Source organism: Lotus japonicus, chromosome 5, assembly GCF_012489685.1.
Source record: "Lotus japonicus ecotype B-129 chromosome 5, LjGifu_v1.2".
NCBI lineage: Eukaryota > Viridiplantae > Streptophyta > Magnoliopsida > Fabales > Fabaceae > Lotus > Lotus japonicus.
Genome location: NC_080045.1, coordinates 48661998 through 48687149, shown reverse-complemented (window position 1 = coordinate 48687149; position 25152 = coordinate 48661998). Strand labels below are relative to the sequence as shown.

The window sequence follows — 25152 nt, the reverse complement described above, 5'->3', positions numbered from 1 at the left end:
TCCATCATCACCTTCAATTGATGCATCGAGTCACTTGTTTGAGCTTGAAAATGCAAAATCCTAACTTTCTGAAAATATAAACTGTGATTTTGATTCTAAAGAGGAAGTGAATGATGGATTAGGGAAGAAAAGAAGGCCAAGAAAGAAGAAAAAGTTTTCTAAGATGTGGAAGGTTGTTACTACTTGTGAAAAGTGCTTTAAAGAACTTCTAAAAAAGGAGAAGGAACCAAAGAGGAAGAAGGGAACCACTCTCTCCTCTTGTCTTTGGTCTCCTTGACAAATTGAATTTCCAAGCGTCAAGCTATTGACGTTAAAGAAGCGCTTCCTGGGAGGCAACCCAGTGCTTTGGTGTGATTTTCTTGTTTTTGTGTTTTAGTAAGTTTTTGTGTAAATATTTGAAGTTGTGCTTAAATATGTGTATTTATGTTCTTCACAAGTTTAAATTAGTGTGTTGAGTGTACTCAAAGGCTTTAGAAGCAATGGAATTGATGAACTTTGAATTCGAGGGAGTGACTTGTGAGAATGCATGAAATTTGAGTGAAATTTGGGTCTTGGGAGATTTCTGTGAAAAAATCTGAGTTTAAGGATTGCTGCAGGTCCAATTTAGTGTTTATCATGCATAGGGATACATAATGTGCAAGATTTGTGTGTTTAGCAAAATTGGAGGTGATGAGTTGTGAGATAGTATAAATTGGACTTTGAATGGAACCTAAGGTGACCTTTGAGCTACATGTGCCTGAAATGTCAATTTTAAGCTTTACACAAGTTTATTATGGTATTCGTAAGTGTTTGGATTGATTGGTATGTGTTAGAAGTGACCATATCAATATTTAGCCAATTGAGTTATGAAAGTACTTGAAACTTGTCTTTGGAAGCCTTAGACTGTGACTCTTTGATTAAGTGTGCTTGATTGTTGAATTTTAAGCCTTAGACATGTTTCAAATGATGAATAAGGGTGAATGAACCTATTGATGTGCTTTGAAAATGAAGAGCTTAAGATTTGACCTATCTACTTGTGAATTAAGTGAATTTTGAGTTTTTGAAGTAGATATCTTCTTGATGCTTGAATGATGAATTTGTGAGTAAAAGATTGTGTTTGGAATTGATGTGAGCAAGTTTTGATGAATAATTAAAGGATTTTGATGCAGGAGATTAGTGTTAATCCTACTTAGAACTAAAAGTAGGTGAGAAACTTGTGAGAAACACTGAACTTTTACTGTCAAAATTTATGCAGACATCATTTTCTGTGGAAAAGGCGCTAAGCGCATGATATATGGCGCTCAGCGCCATGCAATTTCTAGAGTACTGGCCAAAATGCGCTTAGCACTTGCCAGTGGCGCTGAGCTGTTCTGTTCCAATAAAAAAAACACTTTCATTTATTCTTTCTCACTGCTCGAGAGTCAATCTCACTCGTCCCTTTCCCTTGCTCGCTTCTCTTCCTCTCTCACTCACTCACCTCATCAACACATTTTATCACTCACACACTAACTCTTCATCCATCTCACTCGTCTTGCTCCCTCTCCTTGATTCTGATTTTTTCTTTTTCTTTTCCCTTTCTTCCCACGTGGTTCAAGTAAGTTGATCCTTTCTTTTCTTTTTTTCAATTCCATGCATTTAAACTTAGATTTAGAGTCTTAAATTTCTGGTGGTGAAGTGATATTGAACTGTTCAAGCACGAATTTCTCATGTGGATTTCAATCTTTAATCAATGGCATGGACCCTAGGGTGTTAAAATGATTTATCTTATGAATCCTAGAACTGAATTGGGGATGTGTGATTCTTTGGGTTCAGTGGTTAATTGAATGTTTTATTATGAAATCGACACTACATTGTTGAAGGATTATCTAATTTGGTGAAGAAACTCACATCTCTTGTATCAAAATTCAATGAACCATTGCAATGCACACTAGGTGTTTGATGATTTGTGTAAGTGAAATCTGTTTTGAAATTGCTTGAGGATAATTAGGGGATTAAATTCTGGAATTTGGGACTTGAGTGCCTAATATTTTCTCTCATGTTCTAATGAGTTTGGTATATAATTCAATGTCACTTGTTGAAAGCTATTGAGTTGACATGAGCGACGTGATTCCTCAATGTTGTTTATTGGTTTCTAATTAAGGGTTGAGGTGTTACTTTGGTTGAAATCATTGATAATATGAATCTTGCTTAAACTGAATTGGTTTCTTGGTTCTCTTTGTGTTTGGTTTCTAAGATTATTTTGCCTTGATTGGTGAGCGTTGATTATTGTAAAATGAAAACTTGTGCTCTTGCTTATGACATGACTTACAAATGCCTTGAATTGAAATGAGAAATGAAGTCATAAGTGATTCTTGCATCTTTTCTTTGCTTGTACATTTTAATTTTTCTAATTTGTGAGAATTACTCTTCTTGTGTTTTTCAGGATGGTAAGACTAAAAGTGCGGGCGCGGAAAGAACCACCATGTCAAACACCTACCGAGGATTCACCGCCATTGGTTTCGTTGCCATACGATAGACACACATTCAGATCACAAGCTCACTATCATAGATACCAAGAGATATGTGCTCAAGATTTCATTGAAGAGAGGAATGTGGTGCTTCAGCCAAATAGTTACAAGCAGTTCCAGGATGAGTTATATAGGAGAAAATGGGGAAAGTTGGCAGATCTACCTTACACTTTCAATCCGAAGGTGGTGAAATTATTCTACGCAAATGCCTTGCCACTTTCAGAGGCATCTCAGGAAGCACATAGGGTATCCTACATCCAGGAAAGACATATTTATTATGACAGAGATACTATCAATGCCTTATTGGATGAACCTCTAGTGATGAAAGGGGACGAGATGTGTGACTACTTTAGAAAGAAGCAAGAATGTGAAGGGTTTGATGATCATGAGGTTGCAAGAGAATTATGCTTACCAGGAAAGTCTTTCACCACCAGAAGAAAATCAAGGCAAATCAAGAAGGCAGACATGACCGTCCTTGCTCAGATCTGGATAACTTTTTTGCTGTCCAATATTACACCAGTAACGCACAAATCTGACCTTCCCATGGAGCATGCTTACATCATTTACTGTATTCTGAGAGGTTACACAGTGGACGTGGCCCAAATTATTTCAGAAAGAATGCACAAAGTGGTTGAAGCTGAGCGAAAGGCATTGCTGGTTTTTCCATCCTTGATTAATGAATTGTGTAAATATCATGGAGTGCAGGTACCTGGTCTCAATTCAGCTGAAATCAACCTTCCCATCAATGAGAAATATATTGAAACAAATTGTAAGGAAGGAGGCAGGAAAGACACTCAGCCAGAGCAACAACAAGCAGCATCACCACCACCTCAGGCACCGTCTCAACTAGATGCAGTTATAGAGGAACTCAGACAGATCCGTACGGAGCTAGGTAGTGTCCAATCTAAACATGATCAGATTCTCACACGCCTAGATCAGATTCAGTTGGAGCAGAGAGAGGTGCGTTCCTATGTTCGTCTTCTCTCCAGACAGGAGCATGCTTGTTACACAACCACTACTATACATCATCGGGATGTCAGGAATGCAGCTGTGCACCAGGGCTCTCAGCCATATGCTTGGCCCTCTTATGAGGAGTACTTGGATGCTACTGGTTGGCCTGGGGACAGGCACACATTCACAGAAGGGGAGAGAGCTGATGCTGATTTTGGAGCAGGAGCAGGAGCCACCACTAGTGGAGCAACTGGTCATGACTTGGGATTGGGTGATTACATGTCTGAGGATGATGAAGACATTGAGGATTGAACTGCACATCATCACAAGTTTTTCATTTACATTTCTGTTATTTATTTTCAAAAGTACTTTATGGTTTTTAGCACTTTATTGCTTTTAGTTGGATTAAGAGTTGATGTTTGTCTTGGTTTGAATTGCAACTGCTGGTTTGGGTTTTGCTAAAAGCATGATGAATGAACTCTCAAAATGACTGCATGAGTTTGATTGCATGACCTTGAAGGATTATGTGTTTGCACTCATAGGTTCCATGGCATGAATACTTACATTTCTCACATGAGATCAATGACATGAATTTTAAAATGTTTTGAGATCAAGGAATGCAACTTAAAACCGAGTGAGGGAGTGTTCCTAAACAGTTGAAAGCATGAGAGAGTCGCCATTTGTATTGCATATTGAATTTGCTTGAGTCTCTTATATTGGTATTGATTGCATGAGAATGATAGGAAAGGATCAAGGCAATTTTGTTCATTAGTATATATAGCTACTTGACCATATAGCCTACCCTTGTATAGGAATCTCTTTTGTTACCCCATTTGAGCCAAAAATTTGAAAAATTTCTTGTTTCTTGTATATGATCCTAAACTCAAAAGAAAAACAATGTCTCTTCCTTACTTTTTAAGTTAAGAGAGCATGCATGATTTGATTGTATATAAGTGTGCAAGTCGGGGGGAGTGGAGGCTATTAACATTGTGTTTTGAAATTTTCAATTTCCCAATCTTGTGTGTTAAAAAAAAAAAGAAGAAAAAAAAAAGAAAAAAAAATTGTCTATAAGAAAAAAAAAGTGTGAAGTGTAGGATTGAGAAACCAAGTGGAAAGAAAAGGGTTTGTTGTTCAAATTGTAAGAAAATGATGACAATGAAGAGGTTGGTAAAGAGAAGAGTGAAGGATTCATGATTTGCATTACATTATGTTTGCTCTCTTAATTAGAAAGTGTTTGAGTATCTAGAAAAACCAATGTTTCTTTGAAAACCAAGCCTCATTACAACCCTATAAGACCTTAGTGATCCTTGATTTACCAGGCAATTATGACAATTGTGAGACAAGTATCAAATTTGAATTGTTGTGATTCAATGGTTGACATTGTGTGAAACACTTACCCTATTTTGGCTTTACTATTTGCCAATTGATTGAGAAATTCCTTGGTTGAGAAGCATTTGATTTTGACTGTCTCATTATTTCATGTTGAGTGTGTATTGTTCATTACTATGTGTTCTCTATGTGGGCATCACATGTTTGGATTAAGAGTGCAAGTTTGAGAATATACTTTGGTGAAAAAGAACTGGAATTGAGTGTTGATGTTTATCATGCTTGTTGCAAGAACCTTGTATATATGTTTTTTTGATGATCGGTACCTTTTGTTTGAGGACAAACAAAGTTCCAAGTTGGGGGGAGCTGATAAGTGTCGAATTTACGTGATTTTCCATATTAGAATCGTCACTTATTTGTTCTTAACATGTGATTTATTCCTCAAACTATCCCTCATTTGCATAAGTTGTAAATATTTACATTTTAGTAGTATTTTGTCTTAAATATAATCTTAATCATAATTAAACTTTACTTTTTGATTTTAGGAGAAATATTGACGAAGATCCAAGCAATTAAGTGAAAGTTGAAGATCTAGAAAGACGGTGGCGCTTAGCCCCATTTCTGGCGCTTAGCACCATTTGGACAGGGGAAACCCATCTTTGAAGGAAGCTTGGCGCTTAGCGCCAAAAAGTGGCGCTTAGCGCCATTTAAGGCGGTTCAGATTATTTCAAAGTGGCGCTTAGCACCAAAAGTGGCGCTTAGCGCCAAGTGCCCGATCTGCTTCATTTAAAAGCTCGAATTGAACAAAGAAAAGGGATCTTCTTGCTACTTCTTTAGATTTCAAGAGAGGGAACTCAACCAGAACATAGAGGAGACTTGGGTGGACAGATTCTTGATCATTCGACGAGCTGGGAACGGCTCTAGGACGTCACGGGTCGCCACTTTCACCTTAGCTTTCTCTTGTAAGCTTTGTAAGCAATCCATGGATATGGGTTGCTAAGTTTCTTTGTTGGATTTGGATGTAGCCTTTAACTATGATGTGTTCTTCTTGATTTCTATATGTAATATAGTTTCTATCACATGATTCAATGGTTGTCTCTTGTTCTTAATGCTATGTTTTAGTTTGCGCACCTAGGACATATCGCTTTATTCGGCGTAAGAGTGGAAGCTATGACGTCTAGAGTCCGACCTAGGATTAACCATCTAATAAACCTAATTTCTAGGAATGGAAGTAGGCTTGTTAGTCATTTAAACACCTAAGCTTAAAGATAACTTAGTTTTTCTATGCATGTGAGGAATCAATGTTTAGGAAAGTGAGTTATATATATCCACTCATGTGAGGAATCAATGAAGTAGGGTAGAACTGGTGTAGATGAATCATAGATAGGAATAAATTTTCATATAGAATCATAGGACACTAGTAGTTAAACGGTGAACTCCAAGTCCAACAGTTTTCTCATCTTGATATCTATCCTTTTTATTCTCGCTTTGTTTAATTTGCATGTGTTTTGGCTACCGAAATAATCATCAACCTTTTGGAAATCTATTGCTTGAGTAATTTTACTAGAGAACGACATTTGTGTTAGCAATTCCCTGTGGATACGACAAAAACCCTATGCTATACTGCAATTGAATCTTGAAAGGGATTTGAAAGTAGTTGTGGTAAAAATCCTTTCAACAGGTAACTAACAAAAGAGGACCCGGAAAGTGGGTACCTAAGGATAAGATTATCTAGGTTGCAGATATCCTTGATAGCTCCACTGAAACACCAATCATGGTATCTGGACAGTGGATGCTCGTGTCACATGACGGGAGAAAGGCGTATGTTCCAAGAGCTAAAACTTAAGCCTGAAGGCGAAGTTGGCTTTGGTGGCAACGAAAAGGGTAAAATTGTTGGTACTGGTACTATTTGTGTAGATAGTAGTCCATGCATTGACAATGTTTTATTGGTAGACGGCTTAACTCATAACTTATTGTCTATAAGTCAATTAGCTGACAAGGGTTATGATGTTATTTTCAATCAAAAGTCCTGCCGGGCTGTAAGTCAGATCGATGGCTCTGTTCTGTTTAACAGCAAGAGGAAGAACAACATTTACAAGATCAGATTATCTGAGTTGGAAGCTCAGAATGTGAAGTGCCTTCTTTCTGTTAATGAGGAGCAATGAGTATGGCATAGACGGTTAGGGCATGTCAGTATGAGAAAGATTTCTCAGCTGAGTAAGCTCAATCTTGTCAGAGGCTTACCCACTCTGAAGTTCTCTTCAGACGCTCTTTGTGAAGCATGTCAGAAAGACAAATTCACAAAAGTTTATTTCAAGGCAAAAAATGTTGTATCAACCTCAAGGCCGTTGGAACTTCTGCATATCGACCTGTTTGGACCAGTGAAAACTGAGTCTATAGGTGGCAAGAGATATGGGATGGTCATTGTTGACGACTATAGCCGTTGGACATGGGTAAAATTTCTATCCCGCAAGGATGAGTCTCATGCTGTGTTCTCTACCTTCATAGCTCAAGTGCAAAACGAGAAGGCTTGTAGGATTGTGCGTGTCAGAAGTGACCATGGTGGAGAGTTTGAGAATGACAAGTTTGAGAGTCTGTTTGATTCCTATGGAATTGCACATGATTTCTCTAGTCCCAGAACTCCTCAATAAAATGGGGTTGTTGAGAGGAAGAACAGAACTCTTCAGGAGATGGCTAGAACCATGCTCCAAGAAACTGGCATGACTAAGTACTTTTGGGCTGAGGCAGTAAACACAGTGTGTTACATTCAGAACAGAATCTCTGTGAGACCAATTCTGAATAAGACTCGTTATGAATTGTGGAAGAATATAAAACCCAATATTTCTTATTTTCATCCTTTTGGTTGTGTGTGTTATGTTCTTAACACTAAGGATAGATTGCATAAATTTGATGCTAAGTCTTCTAAATGTCTATTACTTGGTTACTCTGATCGATCTAAAGGTTTTAGATTTTATAATACTGATGCTAAAACAATTGAAGAATCTATTCATGTTAGATTTGATGATAAGCTTGACTCTGATCAGTCAAAGCTAGTTGAGAAGTTTGCAGATTTAAGCATAAATGTTTCTGACAAAGGCAAAGCTCCAGAGGAAGCTGAGCCAGAAGAAGAAGAACCAGAAGAAGAAGCTGGTCCCTCTGATTCACAATCTCAGAAGAAGAGTAGAATCACTGCGGCTCATCCTAAGGAATTGATTCTGGGTAACAAAGATGAACCAGTCAGAACCAGATCAGCCTTCAAACCCTCTGAAGAGACCCTGCTCAGTCTGAAAGGATTAATGTATTTAATTGAACCTAAGTCTATTGATGAAGCTCTTCAAGATAAGGATTGGATTCTAGCTATGGAAGAAGAACTGAATCAATTTTCCAAGAATGATGTTTGGAGCCTAGTGAAGAAACCTCAAAGTGTTCATGTGATTGGAACCAAATGGGTGTTTAGAAACAAGCTGAATGAGAAATGAGATGTAGTCAGAAACAAGGCAAGGCTAGTTGCTCAAGGCTACAGTCAGCAGGAAGGAATAGACTATACTGAAACATTTGCTCCAGTAGCAAGGCTAGAAGCAGTCAAACTGCTGATCTCTTTCTCAGTGAATCACAACATAATTCTTCATCAGATGGACGTTAAGAGTGCTTTCCTAAATGGTTATATTTCAGAGGAAGTCTATGTTCATCAACCCCCAGGTTTTGAAGATGAGAAGAACCCTGACCATGTTTTCAAATTGAAGAAATCTCTCTATGGTCTGAAGCAAGCTCCCAGAGCATGGTATGAGAGACTCAGCTCATTCCTTCTGGAGAATGAGTTTGTAAGGGGTAAAGTAGATACAACTCTCTTTTGCAAAACTTACAAAGATGATATCTTAATTGTGCAAATTTACGTTGATGATATTATATTTGGTTCTGCTAATCAATCTCTATGCAAAGAATTTTCTTAGATGATGCAGGCTGAATTTGAAATGAGTATGATGGGAGAACTCAAGTACTTTATGGGAATACAAGTAGATCAAACACCAGAAGGAACATATATCCATCAGAGCAAGTACACTAAAGAACTTCTGAAGAAGTTTAACATGACAGAATTAGTAATTGCTAAGACTCCAATGCATCCTACATGCATTCTGGAGAAAGAAGATGCAAGTGGTAAAGTTTGTCAGAAGCTCTATCGTGGTATGATAGGATCTCTTCTATACTTAACTGCATCTAGGCCAGATATTCTGTTTAGTGTTCATTTATGTGCTCGTTTCCAATCAGATCCGAGGGAAACCCACTTAACTGCTGTTAAGAGGATCCTGAGATATCTGAAAGGCTCCACTAACCTTGGCTTGATGTATAAGAAAACATCAGAGTATAAGCTTTCAGGTTATTGTGATGCTGATTATGCTGGAGATAGAACAGAGAGAAAAAGCACTTCTGGAAATTGTTAATTTCTGGGAAGCAACTTAGTCTCATGGGCAAGCAAAAGGCAATCAACCATTGCACTATCTACTGCAGAGGCAGAATATATCCCAGCAGCAATTTGCAGCACTCAGATGCTCTGGATGAAACATCAGCTGGAGGATTATCAAATCCTTGAGAGCAATATCCCAATCTACTGTGATAACACTGCTGCAATCTCACTGAGTAAGAATCCTATCTTACACTCAAGGGCAAAACACATTGAGGTAAAGTATCACTTTATTAGAGATTATGTTCAGAAGGGCGTACTTCTCCTGAAGTTTGTTGATATTGACCATCAATGGGCAGATATCTTTACAAAGCCCTTAGCAGAGGATAGATTTAATTTCATTCTGAAAAATCTGAATATGGACTTTTGTCCAGCATGAAGATGGATCAGAACCTCTGACTATGATGCTTCTTTATCAGAAGATGTCTAGTCTAGAAGGTAACTCTATCAGAGTTTAAGTACCCATTGGTGCTCACTCTGAAGCTGAGACAGTAAACGTGTGTCAGTAACTATGATACATCGTTCCTTGTGCCCGTGCTGATAGTCTGTCGTAATGAGTGTTGATGTGCTTCTCTCTAGCGTGTGATATGTGTATTATCTGTTGCTATGATGTCTTTAATTTTTAACCGTTGATTTTACTTTGCTTTTTGATCAACAACGGTTATTTTCAAAAACCCACTATACACACACGTTCTCCATCACTTACGGATTTATTCTCTCTCTTTTTTCGTTTTCAAATCCCTTATCCCCACGATCTCTTTCTCTCTATTCATCATTTTCCTTTCTACCCAAAACCTTCAACCGCTTCAGAGATGGTGAGATCAAACAGAGGTGAAACTGCCGATGGAACCAGTTTTCCGGTCATGTTAGTAGGTCAAGCTACTGGTCAATCGGGTCCTGAAACTCAGAGAAATCAACCACAAGCTCAAGCTACAGAGCAGATGATTCCTCTCGCACAAAGGGGTTGTTTCGTTACTTGTGTCTACCCCCCTAATGAACTCCAGGTTCTTGCTGAGTGGAGATTCGAACTGGACAACATTGCTGCTAATGGGTATGATCTTCGTCCTGAAGTTCGTGTTCAAGGCTGGGAAGAATACTTCAACAGGCTTCGAGGTCCAGTTTATGTCAAGTTGGTAAAGGAATTCTGGAAACATGCCGACTGTGATGACACTCAAGTGGTTTCCTACATTGTTGGTAGAAGGATCATCATCACTGAGAAGTCGATTGTTGATCTTCTGGGTGAGCACACTGGCACAGGCTACAGATTCCATCTGACGGAATCAAAGGTGAAACCCAGGACAAAGGAAGAAACCAACAAGGCTCTCTACACAAACTATAAGCCTGACAAGAGTGACTACAAAGTAGTGGAACTTCATCCAAAACTGAGGATCTGGCACAAGATTCTGCTTCATTGCATAAATCAGAGACCAAAGGGAAGCTCTCCAGATTACATCAATTTTTGCTAGAAAGTGATGATGTTCTTCATTCAGGATCACCAGAAGATCTGTCTTCCCTTCTTCCTGTTCTCTTACCTCAAAGAATGCATCAAGAAGTCAAGAACAACTGCTTCTTTGAAGTCTGCCATCAAGTACATTCCTTTTGGAAGACTGCTCTCAGACCTCTTCATTGAGAGCAAATTTATAGAAGATCTGATTACAGCAGGATGCACAGAGGATCTGTCGACCGTTGCTGGTGATGTCTTCACCTCCACATCCTTGAAGAAAATGGGATTGGTCAAGACAAAGGTTGCACCTGTTCATGAAGACACCTCTGATGAAATCAGAAAAAGAAGAGTCCCTCTGACAGACTATCCTCTATGGTCCCAAGCAGATGATCCAACTGCTATTTTGTGCTATATAGATGATCTGAGGCAACAAGGTTATGAGATAGATGTGGACGAGTTCTTCAGAACCCTGCCACCAACTCCAGAGTTTGATTCTCCTCCCAAGAAGAAGACGAAGAGAAAAATTATCTTAGAGGAATCCTTTGAAGAGTCTGATCCTTCTGATGGTGTTGATCAGAAGAAGAAGAAGGCTGACAAGCCTAAGAGGAAGCATGAGGAACCCACCAAGCCAGATGCTCCATCTGATGGTGATGATGGTGATGCTCCTCCACCAAAGAAGAAAAAGAAGCAAGTGAGGATTGTGGAGAAGCCAACTCGTGTGGAACCAGCTGCTGAAGTAATCAGAATTGAGGCTTCTGCCAGAGTTACTCGGTCTGCAGTGCGATCATCAAGTAAGTCTGCTGTTATAGATACTGATGATGATTTAAATTCACTTGATGCACTCCCAATTTCTGCACTCCTTAACCGCACTGCCACCCCACTCGCTCCTATTCCAGAGTCCCAACTAGCTGAACAAACCACTTCTCCACCCACTTCACCTAGGTCTTCATTTTTCCAACCTTCCCAACAAGAAGCACCTCTTTGGAATATGCTTCAGACTCCAAGACCCTCTGAACCTACCTCACCCATAACCATCCAATACAACCCACAGACCTTTGAACCCATTATCTTAGAACAATCTGAACATGAACCCAGAACTTCTGATCACTCAGTCCCCAGAACATAAGAACGTCCTGTTCGCAAGACAACTGATACGGAAACCACAACTCCCTGTCCCTCTGTATCTTTTCCCACAAATGTTGCTGACTCCTCACCATCCAATAACTCTGAATCTCTTCGCAAATTTGACCAAATAAGGAAAGAAAAAGAGTCTGTCATTCCTGAGTACTATCATACTGTACCTAGCCCAAGGAGATACCCTGGACCTAGACCAGAACGTCTAGTTGACCCAGATCATCCTATACCAGTTGTCCCTCTGAATGCAGCAGACCCTTCAGCTCAACCCATTCAACCAGAACCAGAAAACTCAGTATCTAACCATTCCTCGGTTAGATTACCAAACCCTCAGGTTGAAACCTCTGAGCCAAACCTTGAGATCCACACTTCAAATGTCCAAACCTTAGATGTTGGTTCTCCTCAAGGTGCTTCTGAAGCCAATAGTAGCAACCACCCCACTTCTCCAAAAACCAATCTTTCCATCGTTCCCTATACCTACCTCAAGCCAAACTCCCTTCTTGAGTGCATCAGTGAATTTAATCATGAAGCATCACTGATGATTCGCAATGTGCAAGGTCACACTGACCTTAGTGAGAATTCTGACTCTGTTGCTGAAGAATGGAATCATCTAAGTGATTGGATGATTGCTCAAGTTCCTATTATGATGAGTCATCTCACCACGGAAAGGGATCAGAGGATTGAAGCTGCTAGGCAGCGTTTCAACAGAATAATGGCTCTGCATGAACAACAACTAAGAGTTGAGTTACTTGAAGCTGTTGAGGAAGCAAGAAGAAAGAAAGAACAAGCAGAAGAAGCTGCCCGACAAGAGGCTGCAAAAGTTGCAAATGCAAGGTTAGAAGCTGAAGCTGAAGCTCTCAGATGTCAAGCCCTTGCACCAGTGCCTTTCACACATGCTGATTCTCAATCCACTCAAGATCCTCACTCTGCTCAGGATGTTCCCTCTACGTCTACTCAGCCAAGTTCTTCCAGACTTGACATTTTGGAACAACGTCTCAACTCTCATGAGACTCTCCTGATCGACATGAATCGAGCTCTTCAAGAACTTCTGCGTCGCACTACCAAGCCCTAGTTCTTAGGATTTCTTTCATTTTTCTTCCTTCATTTATTTTACTTTTAATTTATTGTTTTCCTAACTTTATGATATCTGCATTTTGTGTTATAATTGCTTATTTTCCTAAGCGGTTATTTATTATTTGCTTCTTATTGCATAATTTATAACATATGTTTGCAAAACTTTTCTTTATTCATATATAAATCATAATCATTCCATCATACATTTCCCTATATCTAGAATGGAGGATCCTTCCTCATTCTTCTGCATTCCTGGCGCTGCTCCACTCTTTCCCTCTCCAGACGATCCAGTGTATATTCTATGTTGCCGAGCTTGATGCTCAGCTCATTCTTCTCCAGAATATCCTCTATCGTCTTGAGTCTCTTTTCCACTATTTCTTTCTCCTCCAGCAGATTCAACTCAAGCTGGCACAGCTCCTGAATCTCTTCCACGAAGCAGAGGAATTCTTTCAGATCTTTCTCCAACTCTGGACCAAGATCCTTTTCTAGCAGTGTCTTCGTCAGCTCATATATGGTTCTTGTACCATCAGGGTGCCTAATATTGAGGAACATATCTTCCTCGAAAGCTTTCCTTCTAAGCTCTTCTAATGCAATCATGTATGATGCCATTTTCTTATATTTGGAATTGATCGTGTTGTGAAGCTTACTTTGTCCCTAATCGCTTTATATAAGCTTCATCTTCTCTCCGGAAGTTATTGCTCCTACAGTTTCTCGAGGATAAGTCCTTGGTAACTGAAGCTTCTCTTTACTCTTGTGGCCGGTGGTAAACGTTCTACATTCGCATTAATTCCTTTCTTTAATTCGCTTATCTCTCTTTCATGCATCTTTTATTTCCCCATCTTTTTGAAACTTAGACCTTCTCTAAGGGGGAGTACCTTGTACTTCAAACTAAGTTTTTCACACCCCATGCTTTTTGCTTATGACAAAAAGGGGGAGTATAACCCAGTTTTTGATGTGTAAGCTGTGTTAGTGTGACTTATTTTTTTCTTTTGGAGAATTCAAGAGTTCCACCTTTATGACCATAGATGTGTCACTGGGCAAATACAAGGAATACATTTCACTTCCTCTGAAGTGATTTTAGTTGACTCTGATACCCTAATGTTGACTCTGAATACTTATGCGCTCTGATTATTTCAATTCATCTATGTCATAAGTCTTTCACTCTGAACTCTTATATTATTTAGCTCAGAATCCAGATTTTACTAACGTTTTTATTAAGTCTTAGATTCAGGGGGAGCTAAGCTCAGAATCAAGCTGTGACTTGAATTCAGAATGAGTAGAATAAACCATTCACATCAGGATAAGTCTAATTCTATTTCTCTAAACTCTGAGTGAATTCAGTTTATTGTTTAAGAATTGTTCATCAAAATACTAGGTTTTGTCATCATCAAAAAGGGGGAGATTGTAAGATCAAGTTTTGATCGAGTAGTACAACTCTATGTTTTGATGATTACAAGTTAACATTTTAGTATGAACAGTTATGGTACTCTAACGTGTTTTTCTGAGTGTGCTATTTACAGGCTCTGACCTTATAGTCCAATCTCACACAAATCAGAAGCACTGTGCTTAAAGAGTGACCCAAGCAACGCTTTCGCAATCTCTATGTTCAGCCTGAACAGTAGAAAAGCTTCAGAAGATCTGAAGTAAATCAAGCTCTGATATGGACTCAGTCACTTGAAGTTCTGAAGATCCAGACGTTCTAACAACCCAGACACTCTGAAGGTTCAGATGTTCTGATGGTGTAGAAGACTCTGAAGTCCAGAAGCAAAATGGCTCTGACGACCAAGTACTTCCCTCTGAGTTCAGAATCAGAAGGTACAACGGTCAGAGGATCCATGCTTCCCTCTGACTCTGATCAACGAGCTTCACAAGTTCCAACACGAAGCTTTCCTCTGATCAGAAGTCTACAAGGTTAAAGGTCAAGTCACTATCCAAAGTACAAAAGCAAATGTACTATCCTGACGACCTACCTGACATTCTCAGCCACAGCAGAAGCTGGAAATTCCAGAACTGCCCTCCAACGGTAGCATTCCCATGCAGCGTTCAAACCCTATCCTTGGAGTATAAATAGAGGCTGAAGATTGAAAGATGCGGTTGGAAGAATCTCACACGCACAAGCTATACTCAAACTTTCTAAGCATTCTTTCATCTTTGAATTCATTGTGTTTACTACAAGCTTTTCAGAAGCAATCTCTTTGTAAACAATCTTTCTTAAACAGTTGTTTAGTTTACCTTTAGGAGATCAAGGTTGATCGGATCCTAGAGAAGACTAAGAGAGTGAATCTTAGTGTGAGCTAAGTCAGTATATTGTTAGTCACTTGTAGGTTTCAAGTGCAGTTGTAACAATTACCTGATTAGTGAATTGCCTTCATTCTAAGAAGGAAGAAATCACCTTAACGGGTGGACTGGACTAGCTTGAGTGATTCATCAAGTGAACCAGGATAAAATCCTTGTGTGCTTTTCTATCTCTTATCTTAAGCACTTTATTTGTCTCGAAAGATTTGTTAAAATCTTAAGGTGGAAGTTTTATTCTGAAAACGATATTCAACCCTCCCTTTCTACCGTTTTTCATACCTTCAATAGCTATACTAGCATTGGATCCCTCTTGGCACTGTTATGCTTCTGATTCAAACGAGCTCAGACACTTGAGGAGATGGGCTGAGCAACACACCCTTCTTTACATTCCCGGGATCGAGCAATGGTACAAAGCCACACACCAGCAAGCTCTGACCCAATTGGGTAAAATACAACCAATGGATAAACATATAATGTATATTGTATAAACTTATAATATCATTCACATATACGATGTACTAAACTATCCCTTATTATCATGATTTTAAATGTAAACATCATACATAAAATTATTATGTCAGAATTTTTTCTCAATTAACATTAACATCTTATTTTTTAGGAAATATTATATATATATATATATATATATATATAGGGGAATGCTAACTTACTCCCACTAGATTTTGTGTAGGAGTAAGTTAGCACTTAACACCTTTTCTTTTGGACAAGAACTACCCTCCACTTCTCATTACTAAAAAACTGCAACACTTGGGTAATTGGTAATTAACCACTTAATTTTTTTTTTTAAATGCATTTCCTAGTCTTTTTTCTCAATTCTCTCTCTCTTCAAATCATCTCTGCCAATGTCATTCACGTTAACGTCTTCACCATTTCCATTCAAGCAATTCAAATTTCTAATGCAATCTAATACACATCAAAAAGGAATTCAGATTATTTTCCTTCTTCCGAATGAATCTAATTGAAGAAGAGGATAAGGAATTGAAACATCTGTAAATTTGTCAAAACCCATGAAATTCACAGGGACGGCGACGATGAACTCGAAAGGCTAACGGCGCGACGACGCTCTCTTTCAACGGATGTGCGATGGTGCACGCGGTGGAGAAGACGAAGCGAAGGTGAATTTGATTTAGGAGCCAAGGAAAGGGAGAACAGAGACGACAAAGAAAGAAAAAAGGGGAAAGAAGAAGAAGAATGGAGAAGACAAAAGAAACAGAACGGGATAATAAATGATGAGAGAGAAGATTTTTAAGTTTTAAAATAAAATAATAAATTTTGGATAACCAAAATTACAATAAACCCAGAATTGAGAGTTTTTTAATATGAGAAGTGGAGGGTAGTTTTTGTCCAAAATAAAAGGTGTTGAGTGCTAACTTACTCCTTCTAAAAAATAAGTGGGAGTAAGTTAGCATTCCCTTATATATATATATATATATATATATATATATATATATATATATATATATATTTTCTAACAAAAAGTTGTTTGAACCCTCAGGTCGAGAGTTCAATTCCTACAAACCGCACTCTTAGATAGACCTTTGACTTTCACCACACTTCGATAAAAATTGTAAGAACAATTTTACATAGAAAAATAAATTTCCAACAAAAATTTATCTATTTGTGTAATTGAAAATTATAAAATGTTAAGAAATATAATATTACGAAAATTTTAAATATTGTATAACAAAAGTCACCCGTGCATTGCACGGGTCAATCAACTAGTTTGATTCCGAAAGCATTGATATAAAATATTTCAAGTTCATATTTCATATTTTAAATTAAGTTGAATGTCATCCTTAAATTTAACTCCTTTATTTAAATATATGAGTCAAGTTGGAAAGATATATGTTTTTTTTTCTCACAAGTTTGAGTTTTAAATGTTAAACTTGACTTGATTTGTTTATAGGGTTATTTTATAGTGAATTATGTTATTTTTACTGTAAATATTTAGCATATATATTTTTATATATGTGCAAAAATTATTTTACAAAGAGATCATTTTAACTTGTGAATCATATTAGCTATTGCCCCAATTAAGAATGTCTGTTTTTGGCCCCGTTAATGAAATATAGCAAGTACGTACTGTTACATGATTAATATTTGGCAAACTTTTACATGATGGTTGGTGGGGGGGTTTACAATGTTGTTTCTCTATTATCCAATGAATGAATGCCATGGTGTAAGTGAATGCCTTGTGGGTGCCATGTCATTGTAACTTCTTAAATATCAAATATAGTCCCTCAACTTTTTGTATTAAGAATTGTACTATATTATATTAACTCAATTAAAATTATCATAAAATGCTTTAGGGTTCATTTGTCGTACTTGTGCATAGCTGCACCTGTTATTGTTACATCAGGTTAAATCTTTTTTTTCCTAAATAATTATAGTATAAAAAACCCACCCATATTTATTCTTTAATCTTTGTTCATCATCACCTTCATCCTCTAACAACAAAAATCCAGGAAGCAAAATTTATTCACCTCCATCTTCATCATTATTTCATCATCTTCATCCCCCAATCACAACAGCCTAGGAAACTAAATTTATTCACCTTCATCTTCATCATCTCCAACGATAACAAAAACCCAGGAAAATAAATCTTTCATCATCTCTTCAACTTCACCAGAAAGCACAAGAATGCATATAATAATTTTAGGAAACATTAAAAAGAAGAAAAAAATCAAACGGTTGGCACCAGGCCTCCAAGGTGATATAGCGTCAATGAAATTCAGACGCAAATTACCCGTTTACATGATAAGATTCATTATATGCCCATTCATGATTTTGATTTCAATTTTACAAACCGTAAAAGAAAACACTGAACTATCAATGATTGAAACTTTGTAGGTCTTACTGTATTATGACTCATAGCCCCAAAATAACATTCACAAACAAATCTGAAAAATAGAAAATCAAAGAGGGAATGAAGATAGCGATCAGAATCTGTCGGGATTCATGAATACATCACACAAAATCAACGGATTGACAGACAAATGAAATTTTATCATCTTCATCCTCTCATTCTGAACCCAGACCTGCGCCGCATGGTCGAGCAGCGTTGCTCCGTTCGCACTCCACCAGGCCAGCTGCTGTGAAACCCCTCAAAAGCACCTTCCTTTTCCCTCCCTCCCTCTCTCTCTCTCTCTCTCTCTCTCTCTCTCTCTCTCTCTCTCTCCTCTGATTTGTAGGGTGAGTGGATGAACAGGGCAAATTCAAAAGGGGAAAACCCACATTTGGGTCAACATGGTCTTCATCACCAAAATAGGGGAAACCCAGATGAAGGTTCTGAAATCTCATTTCAGGGTTTTTTAGGTTTAATTTGATTTTTTTTATTTTAAAACTGTAACTAGTTAGGGGATAAAATGTAAATCTTAAGAAAATTAGGGACTCTAATTTGAAACATAAAATTTACTAGTCAAATAGATGACATGACATCCTATTACACTAAGCATATTTCTATTGGTCATTATTTAGGGGGCATGCCTGCTGTTTAAAACACAACCAGCATTTTTAAGTTTGCCTTAATATTTTCTGCATACAATAACTTACATACATATATTTTACTTGATATGAATTTATCTATTATTTACGGTATCAATTCTCATTTTTCAATCAATTTGTATATATACAGATTAATTAATCAGATCAATTTGTTAGTATCAGCCCTTAAGACTAGCTGATTTTCTAAGAATTCAAAAAATAGAAATAATATTTTGTTCACAAATTACTGTTGAAAAATATAATTACCTCAAAGACGATAATGAAGTTTGCCTTTAATTTTAGTTTAGTCATTTGTAGAATTCATAATCGAGGAATACGACCAAAACATATTTTATGACAAAGAAACAAATCTACTACCACATCTGAGATCATTTTAATTTTTTATTTTGTTTTTGAATTTGACCTTTATTAATTAGTTTTGCACAATATATAATTTTTTTTGAAACAACAATATATAATTTTATACTACTATGAAAGTAGCATTATTTTTTAAATAAACATGATCGACATGATATAATATATTCCTGTAATTAATTTAGTATTAAACTGCGGTGGGAGCGAAGCGGAAGGTCTTAATCATTAAGTATACTAGTACTAATCATGTTTTCTTGGCTCCTTGTTCGTAAAGGAATTGCTCATCAACTAGTTATCAAGCTTATTTTATACACTGCACTAATTAAAGAAAAGGCTTATTAATATAAAAAGGTTGCAATGATATCGAAATAAAAAGGAAATACTACATTGTATGAGCTTCTTGCATTAATTTTTTGAATGGAGCTTCTCGTTAATGGCTTACAATTTGGACAATCATACATCTATGAAACCAATAAATGATAGTTTTTTTTCTTTTAAATGACTTAATAATAAAGTGGAAAATTGGTGATGGCCGAGGAGGAGCTAGCTAGACAAATTATGGACTTTCTATTTTTCAAAACAAGTTCAAGATTTTGTAAATGATAATTTATATATTTTTTTTAGTAGGAGTTGTGTTGCATACAGTTATAATTATAAAATGCATTAACTTTAAATAATTATGATTATAATTTGTTAATAAGATGTTACTTATGTAAGAAGAGGAGAGCTCCATTTACTCCAGAAGTGAGTTTAAAGTCTTACTCCCAATCTCCACCCTCCAAATTCTTTAATTTTAATGGCTGAGATTATCTCAAGTTTATCTTCACGTGACTTTCAATTTTGTTTTTTCTCCCCCTTTAAACTCGTAGTCTAACAACAGCTCTGTTTTGTGACCTAACTCAAGTATTGACATTGCGCCATCTCTGCGAGTTTGCAACCATTACCAAGTTCCTTGAATATGCTTCAATTTTAGAGTTCAAAATTTGTGGTTAGATTTCAGGGCATTGCTACAATTATTAGAAATCGAACCAATGTTTTTCTTTGTATTGAATGCAATTAACCTACATCATATCAGTGCCAGTATCCACTTTCAAGTAATAATCCTTTGAAGGAGTTCCAATATAATAGAGATAACAAGTGGTAAATCAAAGAAGTCCCACATTGAGTAGGTTAACTAAATGTACAAGTGTATATATAATAAAGAACCACACACACCCATTGCCTTAAGCCTACGGTTTTGTGGTGTGTGGTTCTATTAGCTTAAATGCTTAATATATATAGAGCCTGCAAAATAAAATTCAAAATCTATTAGGGCAAGGAGAAAATAGATCGGTGTGTTGAACAAGAAGGGGACTCATTCAACGGTGTCGGATCGACTGCTTCCGCCCAAGGGGAGGTCGACACCGGCGAGAAGGGAGATTTGGCGATCGTAGTTGTGGGCTTTGAGAACGGAGAGGGAGCATTCCTGGTCGGCGTATTTGCATTCGACACTAGTGAAAACGCTGTGGCTTAATGTTGATACCGTTGGAGAATTTCTGCAAAGGTTCTTTAGGGTTGCTTGGAAGAATTCATTCCAACAGCTACAGTGAATAGGTGAATGAATCAGAGATCAGAAGACATAGCAGAAGGAGAATGAGAGTAAAAAATGGTCACGTGATGAATAATTAGAGATTAATCTCAACGGTTGATCTTTAATATAATGGAGGGTGGGGATTGGGAGTAAGACTTTAAACTCACTCCAGGAGTAAGTGGAGCCCTCCTCATGTAAGGAATATGAGTAATGATACGTGCATTCACACCTCACTTTTCTCTCATCTTAATTATTTCCACACATTTTTCTTCTTACCTCTCTTTTTTCTTCCTATTTGCATAAGGTGGAAGTGGAAATGAGATGTCTACACAACATTATTCTTTCTTTATATGAATAAAGTAGTGAAAATTTTAAAAATCAATTTAATTATCCATACTTTGTGCTGACTATGCAAACATATGCAAATTTGAGGTTTCTTTTATCATACTAGAATAAAAGGTTTCTCCCCAATCACCTCAAATGTACTTGGTTAATTTTTATTTGTGAATTCACTCCCAAACAATGATATACATATGCATGCTCAGTTTCATTAAGAAACTAAATGAAAAAAACTAAATAACAGTAAAACAAAGTAAGTAGTCCAAATAACAAGTCTTGAATCCCAATAATTAAAGGATTTTTTGTAATGTCAGAAATTTCGAATTTAGGTATGAGGAATGTTATCATCTTAAGCATGATTGATTTCATAAATAGCGAAAAATGTGTAACTAAATTAAAAGAAGCTTCCCACTTAACCCAAACAAAACAAAAAAAATATATATATATGTAGTTATATACGCACACCTCCATCATATTAGCTAGGAGTGCGTGAATGTTCTGGGAAATTAAATGAACTCATAGTCGACAAGGGGTAAGTGATCTTCAATAATGGCTGCATGCCTCAATTCACTTATTTAATTTGCAGCCAAAAGGGGTGATTGGCTCAGGCGTTTTGGTAAAGGAAAAGGAAAGTTAATAATGATTGCCAGTAAACTATATGCTCTGCATATTCTGATTCCAAAATATAAGATATTATCCCAAATTTGTCACACGCAGTTATATGGTCTTAATTGATAACTTTTCTCTTGAAAGAGAAGCGTATTAGGTGATATTTTTGTTTATGCATCATGTTGTCAACACTCGTATGGCCTTTATATGTAATACTAGTTCTTAATTTGTGTTAGTTGCCTTTGCTTTTTGAGGTTTCTCACTCCCACTTTCCTTTTTGTTGATTAGCCAGCAATAAGCTTTTTCTGGACCAACTTGCATGAAGCGTATTTGATATTGTTTATGATAAGGGGGGAGGATTCCTAATTTCCTACATATATTTGTGGGTCCTCCTCAAATTCAAATTAAAACAGAACTCTCCTTTTCTGCCCTTATATTGGATTGTAAAAAGAAGTTGATATTAGAAAAAAATAATATATGATCATAGAAATCTTTTAGAAGATAATGGATACTACATTTATTGAAATTACTTTTCAGTGGGGCTTGTTGAGGCTTTTCGGAAGCTATATATGATTTTGCCCCAAAATCACTTTTATATGTTTATTCCAAAAAGAGCTAAGTGTGCATTAGTTGAATTATATATACAATTGAATTCATTATTTTGCAAAATTAAGAAATTGTATATAAATGATTTATATATATTTGGATATTTTGAAAAGAAAACATAAATTTTTAAATATTCAATTATGTAACTTCTTTTATTTTCAATTATACCATAATTTGATGAATTTGAGTGGGTGAAGAATTGAAACCCTTAAAATGGATCAGGCAGCGAGAAAGCCTGCATAATCCTTTCTATTTCCAATTCACCAAACAGAAGCAATTAGATCTAGCTCTGATGACACCCATGAGAGAAATTGACCTCAAAGGGATAATCGGAATCGTTGAAGACACAGAAGCAACGAGAGACAGGGAAGCCCTTCTGTGGGGGAAGGGAGTAGCTGCAACCGTCGGTGTCGGTGTCGGTGGGGAACCCTTTCACCCCTTCCTCCATCAGTCTCTCATGTGCGGTAGTCCCTACCGGCCGGCGAAGGAGAGCACCGCTGCAATGATGAGAAAATTTTATCGACGTTTCTCCCTGTGCCAAGTTTTGTGAAATCACTTGAGGGAATTAGTGATGAATCTGAGCCTTTAGATTGTAATATAATTAACGGTTAAAGATTTGGAGTGACTTAGGTGACTTACTCCTGGAGTGAGTATATTGCTCCTCTAATATTATTAGTATAACTTATATGTAAATATCCAACAACAAATATCAGAAGCACTGTGCCAAAACAATACTACTGAGTACTGACATTGTTGGCTTTTGTGGTAAACTACCTTATGGGTTGTCTATGGGCGCACCATCTAAAATGACTTGCGACATCAAAGTTTTGTTTTTAAACATCGATCAATCCATTTATGCATGTCGGGCATTTCTTTGATGCAACAACGTTATAATTTAAACGTTTAAAATCTTCGATGAAGATCTCACCAAATGTGGTGAGTGAGACCACTACATATTAGATAATTAATTTGGTATTTAATTAAGTACATAATAGAATTTTCAAAAAATTCTATATATCATAAATTTCTAAAATTAAAATATTAAATTAATTAAATATTCACATGTGTAATTAATAATTTTTTTTTGTAACAAGAGGAAAATTAACAGTAAAGGAAAACTAACTAATTGCATCTAAATACAACGATGCATAAACAAAAGAGGGGGGACTCTTCCAAACTTGAACAAGGGACCCAAGTCTACAAAGTACAAGCTTCCCGAGCTAAAGCATCTGTTGTGTTATTTATATCCCGTCCAATATGCACCAGCTTGATTTCCTCAAAACTAACCATAATTTGACGAACCTGGTTGATATCCTCAGAATTCCAAAAAGTTGTGGTATCCATCCCTGTATGCAGCACATTAATAAGGTGAGCACAATCAAATAAACAATCCACCTTCTTATATCCCATCTCCCTCGCGTGTATGAGCCCTAGTTCCACCGCCTTGAGTTCAGACAGGAACGCATTCCCTTGTGCAAAACTTTGAGAAATCCCAACGACCCAGCCACCATTGTTGTCCATTATCACAGCTGCACATCCCATTCTTCCATCCTGAGGATTCCAGCTACCATCAACGGCAAGGCGAGCAACGAACGGGGCGATGCTCTCCATCATGCGAACAGAAGGAGCAGAAGTATGTAGTGGGAGCTTCCACGATTCGCGCCACAAGCGTTCATCTCTGAGACACACTTCAAGACCTGATTCAAACTCTGCACATGGGGCTCAAACACCCTTGTATTTCTCCATTGCCACGCCCACCACATAAAAATCAACGCCCAAGATGCTATTACGATGAGAAAGAAGTGCCACAAACCAGGTTTGAAAATCAATTTCCGCAGCAGGAGATGGTAGTACAGCTCGGAACTTGATTCATATAGTCTGCGAGTCAGGACACCAACGAAAGAGATGATCCAAGTCCTCATGATCAGCATCGCATCGCGGGCACGTTGCATTTGCTGCAAGGTGAGACTGATACCACTTGGCGTTCGTTGGAAGAGCACCGTGAGCAACCAACCAGAGGAAGAAGCGAATTTTTTCAGGCACTTTCAGCTTCCAATCTTTCTTCCAAACGCCAAATTCTTCCCCAACCAGTTCAGACAAAACATGATACGCGGAGCTTGGCGAATAACACCCATCAGGGTTGTGTATCCAACGCAAATTGTCAACATGAGGGCGGTTATGGGGAATTGAAACAGCAGCAATTTCAATGATAATTTCCATGGGTAAAACAGTGTAGAGACCCTCAAAATTTCAACCTCCGCCTCTCCATAAACAAGCAACTTGTAGTTGGGTATCGGAAATGTGGACGAATGGCACACGCTCACATAACCGGCCCATCCCTAACCAATATGTGTACCAAAGAGATGAACTTCCAGTACCTAGCTGAGGCTTAAAGCCACCTGCGATATGATCTTTGGCTCGAATGATGCTTTGCAAAAATTACACTGATTTAACTAAACCTAATTTAAAAACAGAAAACATATATAAAATATGCTACATTTGGGAAGAGCATTTTCTATGAAAAGACACAACTATATATAAACATTTTACAAAAAAAATGTGGACTTATCATGTGCTTCTCAGTTAACGACTTACCTTGCTAGTGTTAAAATTGAGTGGTCTTCACACGAGCGTCTTTCATGTGTGGTCAAAACTTAAAGATGATTGCACCTAATCAAGGCTTGCCTAGATATCTTCAAGTGGCGACAACCCATCATTCCAAGTAGTTCAGGACCCCTTCTATTTTATGAGTAACTAGACCCTCTTGACGAGCGATGCATCACCTTACCGTGTGTCTAGACATTTTGGTCGCATTTGTGTAAGGCTCAAGTCCAAGTAAGAATAATGTGTAGGTCTTTATTTTTCCTATCATAAAAAAGAAAAGATTAGAACTATAATTAAGAAAGTTCATTTAAGTCTGCAAATTGTGACGGTCAGAACAGGTTAGATACAATTCACAAGTACCCCACACTGCCATATC

The 25152-nt window shown here is 37.4% G+C and overlaps 1 protein-coding gene and 2 non-coding genes across 3 annotated transcripts; 1 reads left to right on the top strand and 2 right to left on the bottom strand.

Annotated features, from left to right (window-relative positions):
* Positions 1-1210: 1210 nt before the first annotated feature.
* LOC130718760 (uncharacterized) lies at positions 1211-5852 on the top strand. Its single transcript, XM_057569384.1, has 2 exons — positions 1211-1573; positions 2402-5852. Exon 2 carries the CDS (start codon positions 2403-2405, stop codon positions 3747-3749), a length of 1347 nt encoding a protein of 448 aa, XP_057425367.1. The 5' UTR covers positions 1211-1573; position 2402; the 3' UTR covers positions 3750-5852.
* A 12027-nt stretch (positions 5853-17879) lies between these two features.
* LOC130721679 (small nucleolar RNA Z101) lies at positions 17880-17970 on the bottom strand. Its single transcript, XR_009013598.1, has one exon. It is a non-coding gene; the product is annotated as a small nucleolar RNA Z101 (small nucleolar RNA).
* Positions 17971-18125: 155 nt separating this feature from the next.
* LOC130721694 (small nucleolar RNA snoR14) lies at positions 18126-18213 on the bottom strand. Its single transcript, XR_009013615.1, has one exon. It is a non-coding gene; the product is annotated as a small nucleolar RNA snoR14 (small nucleolar RNA).
* Between the last annotated feature and the right edge of the window lie 6939 nt (positions 18214-25152).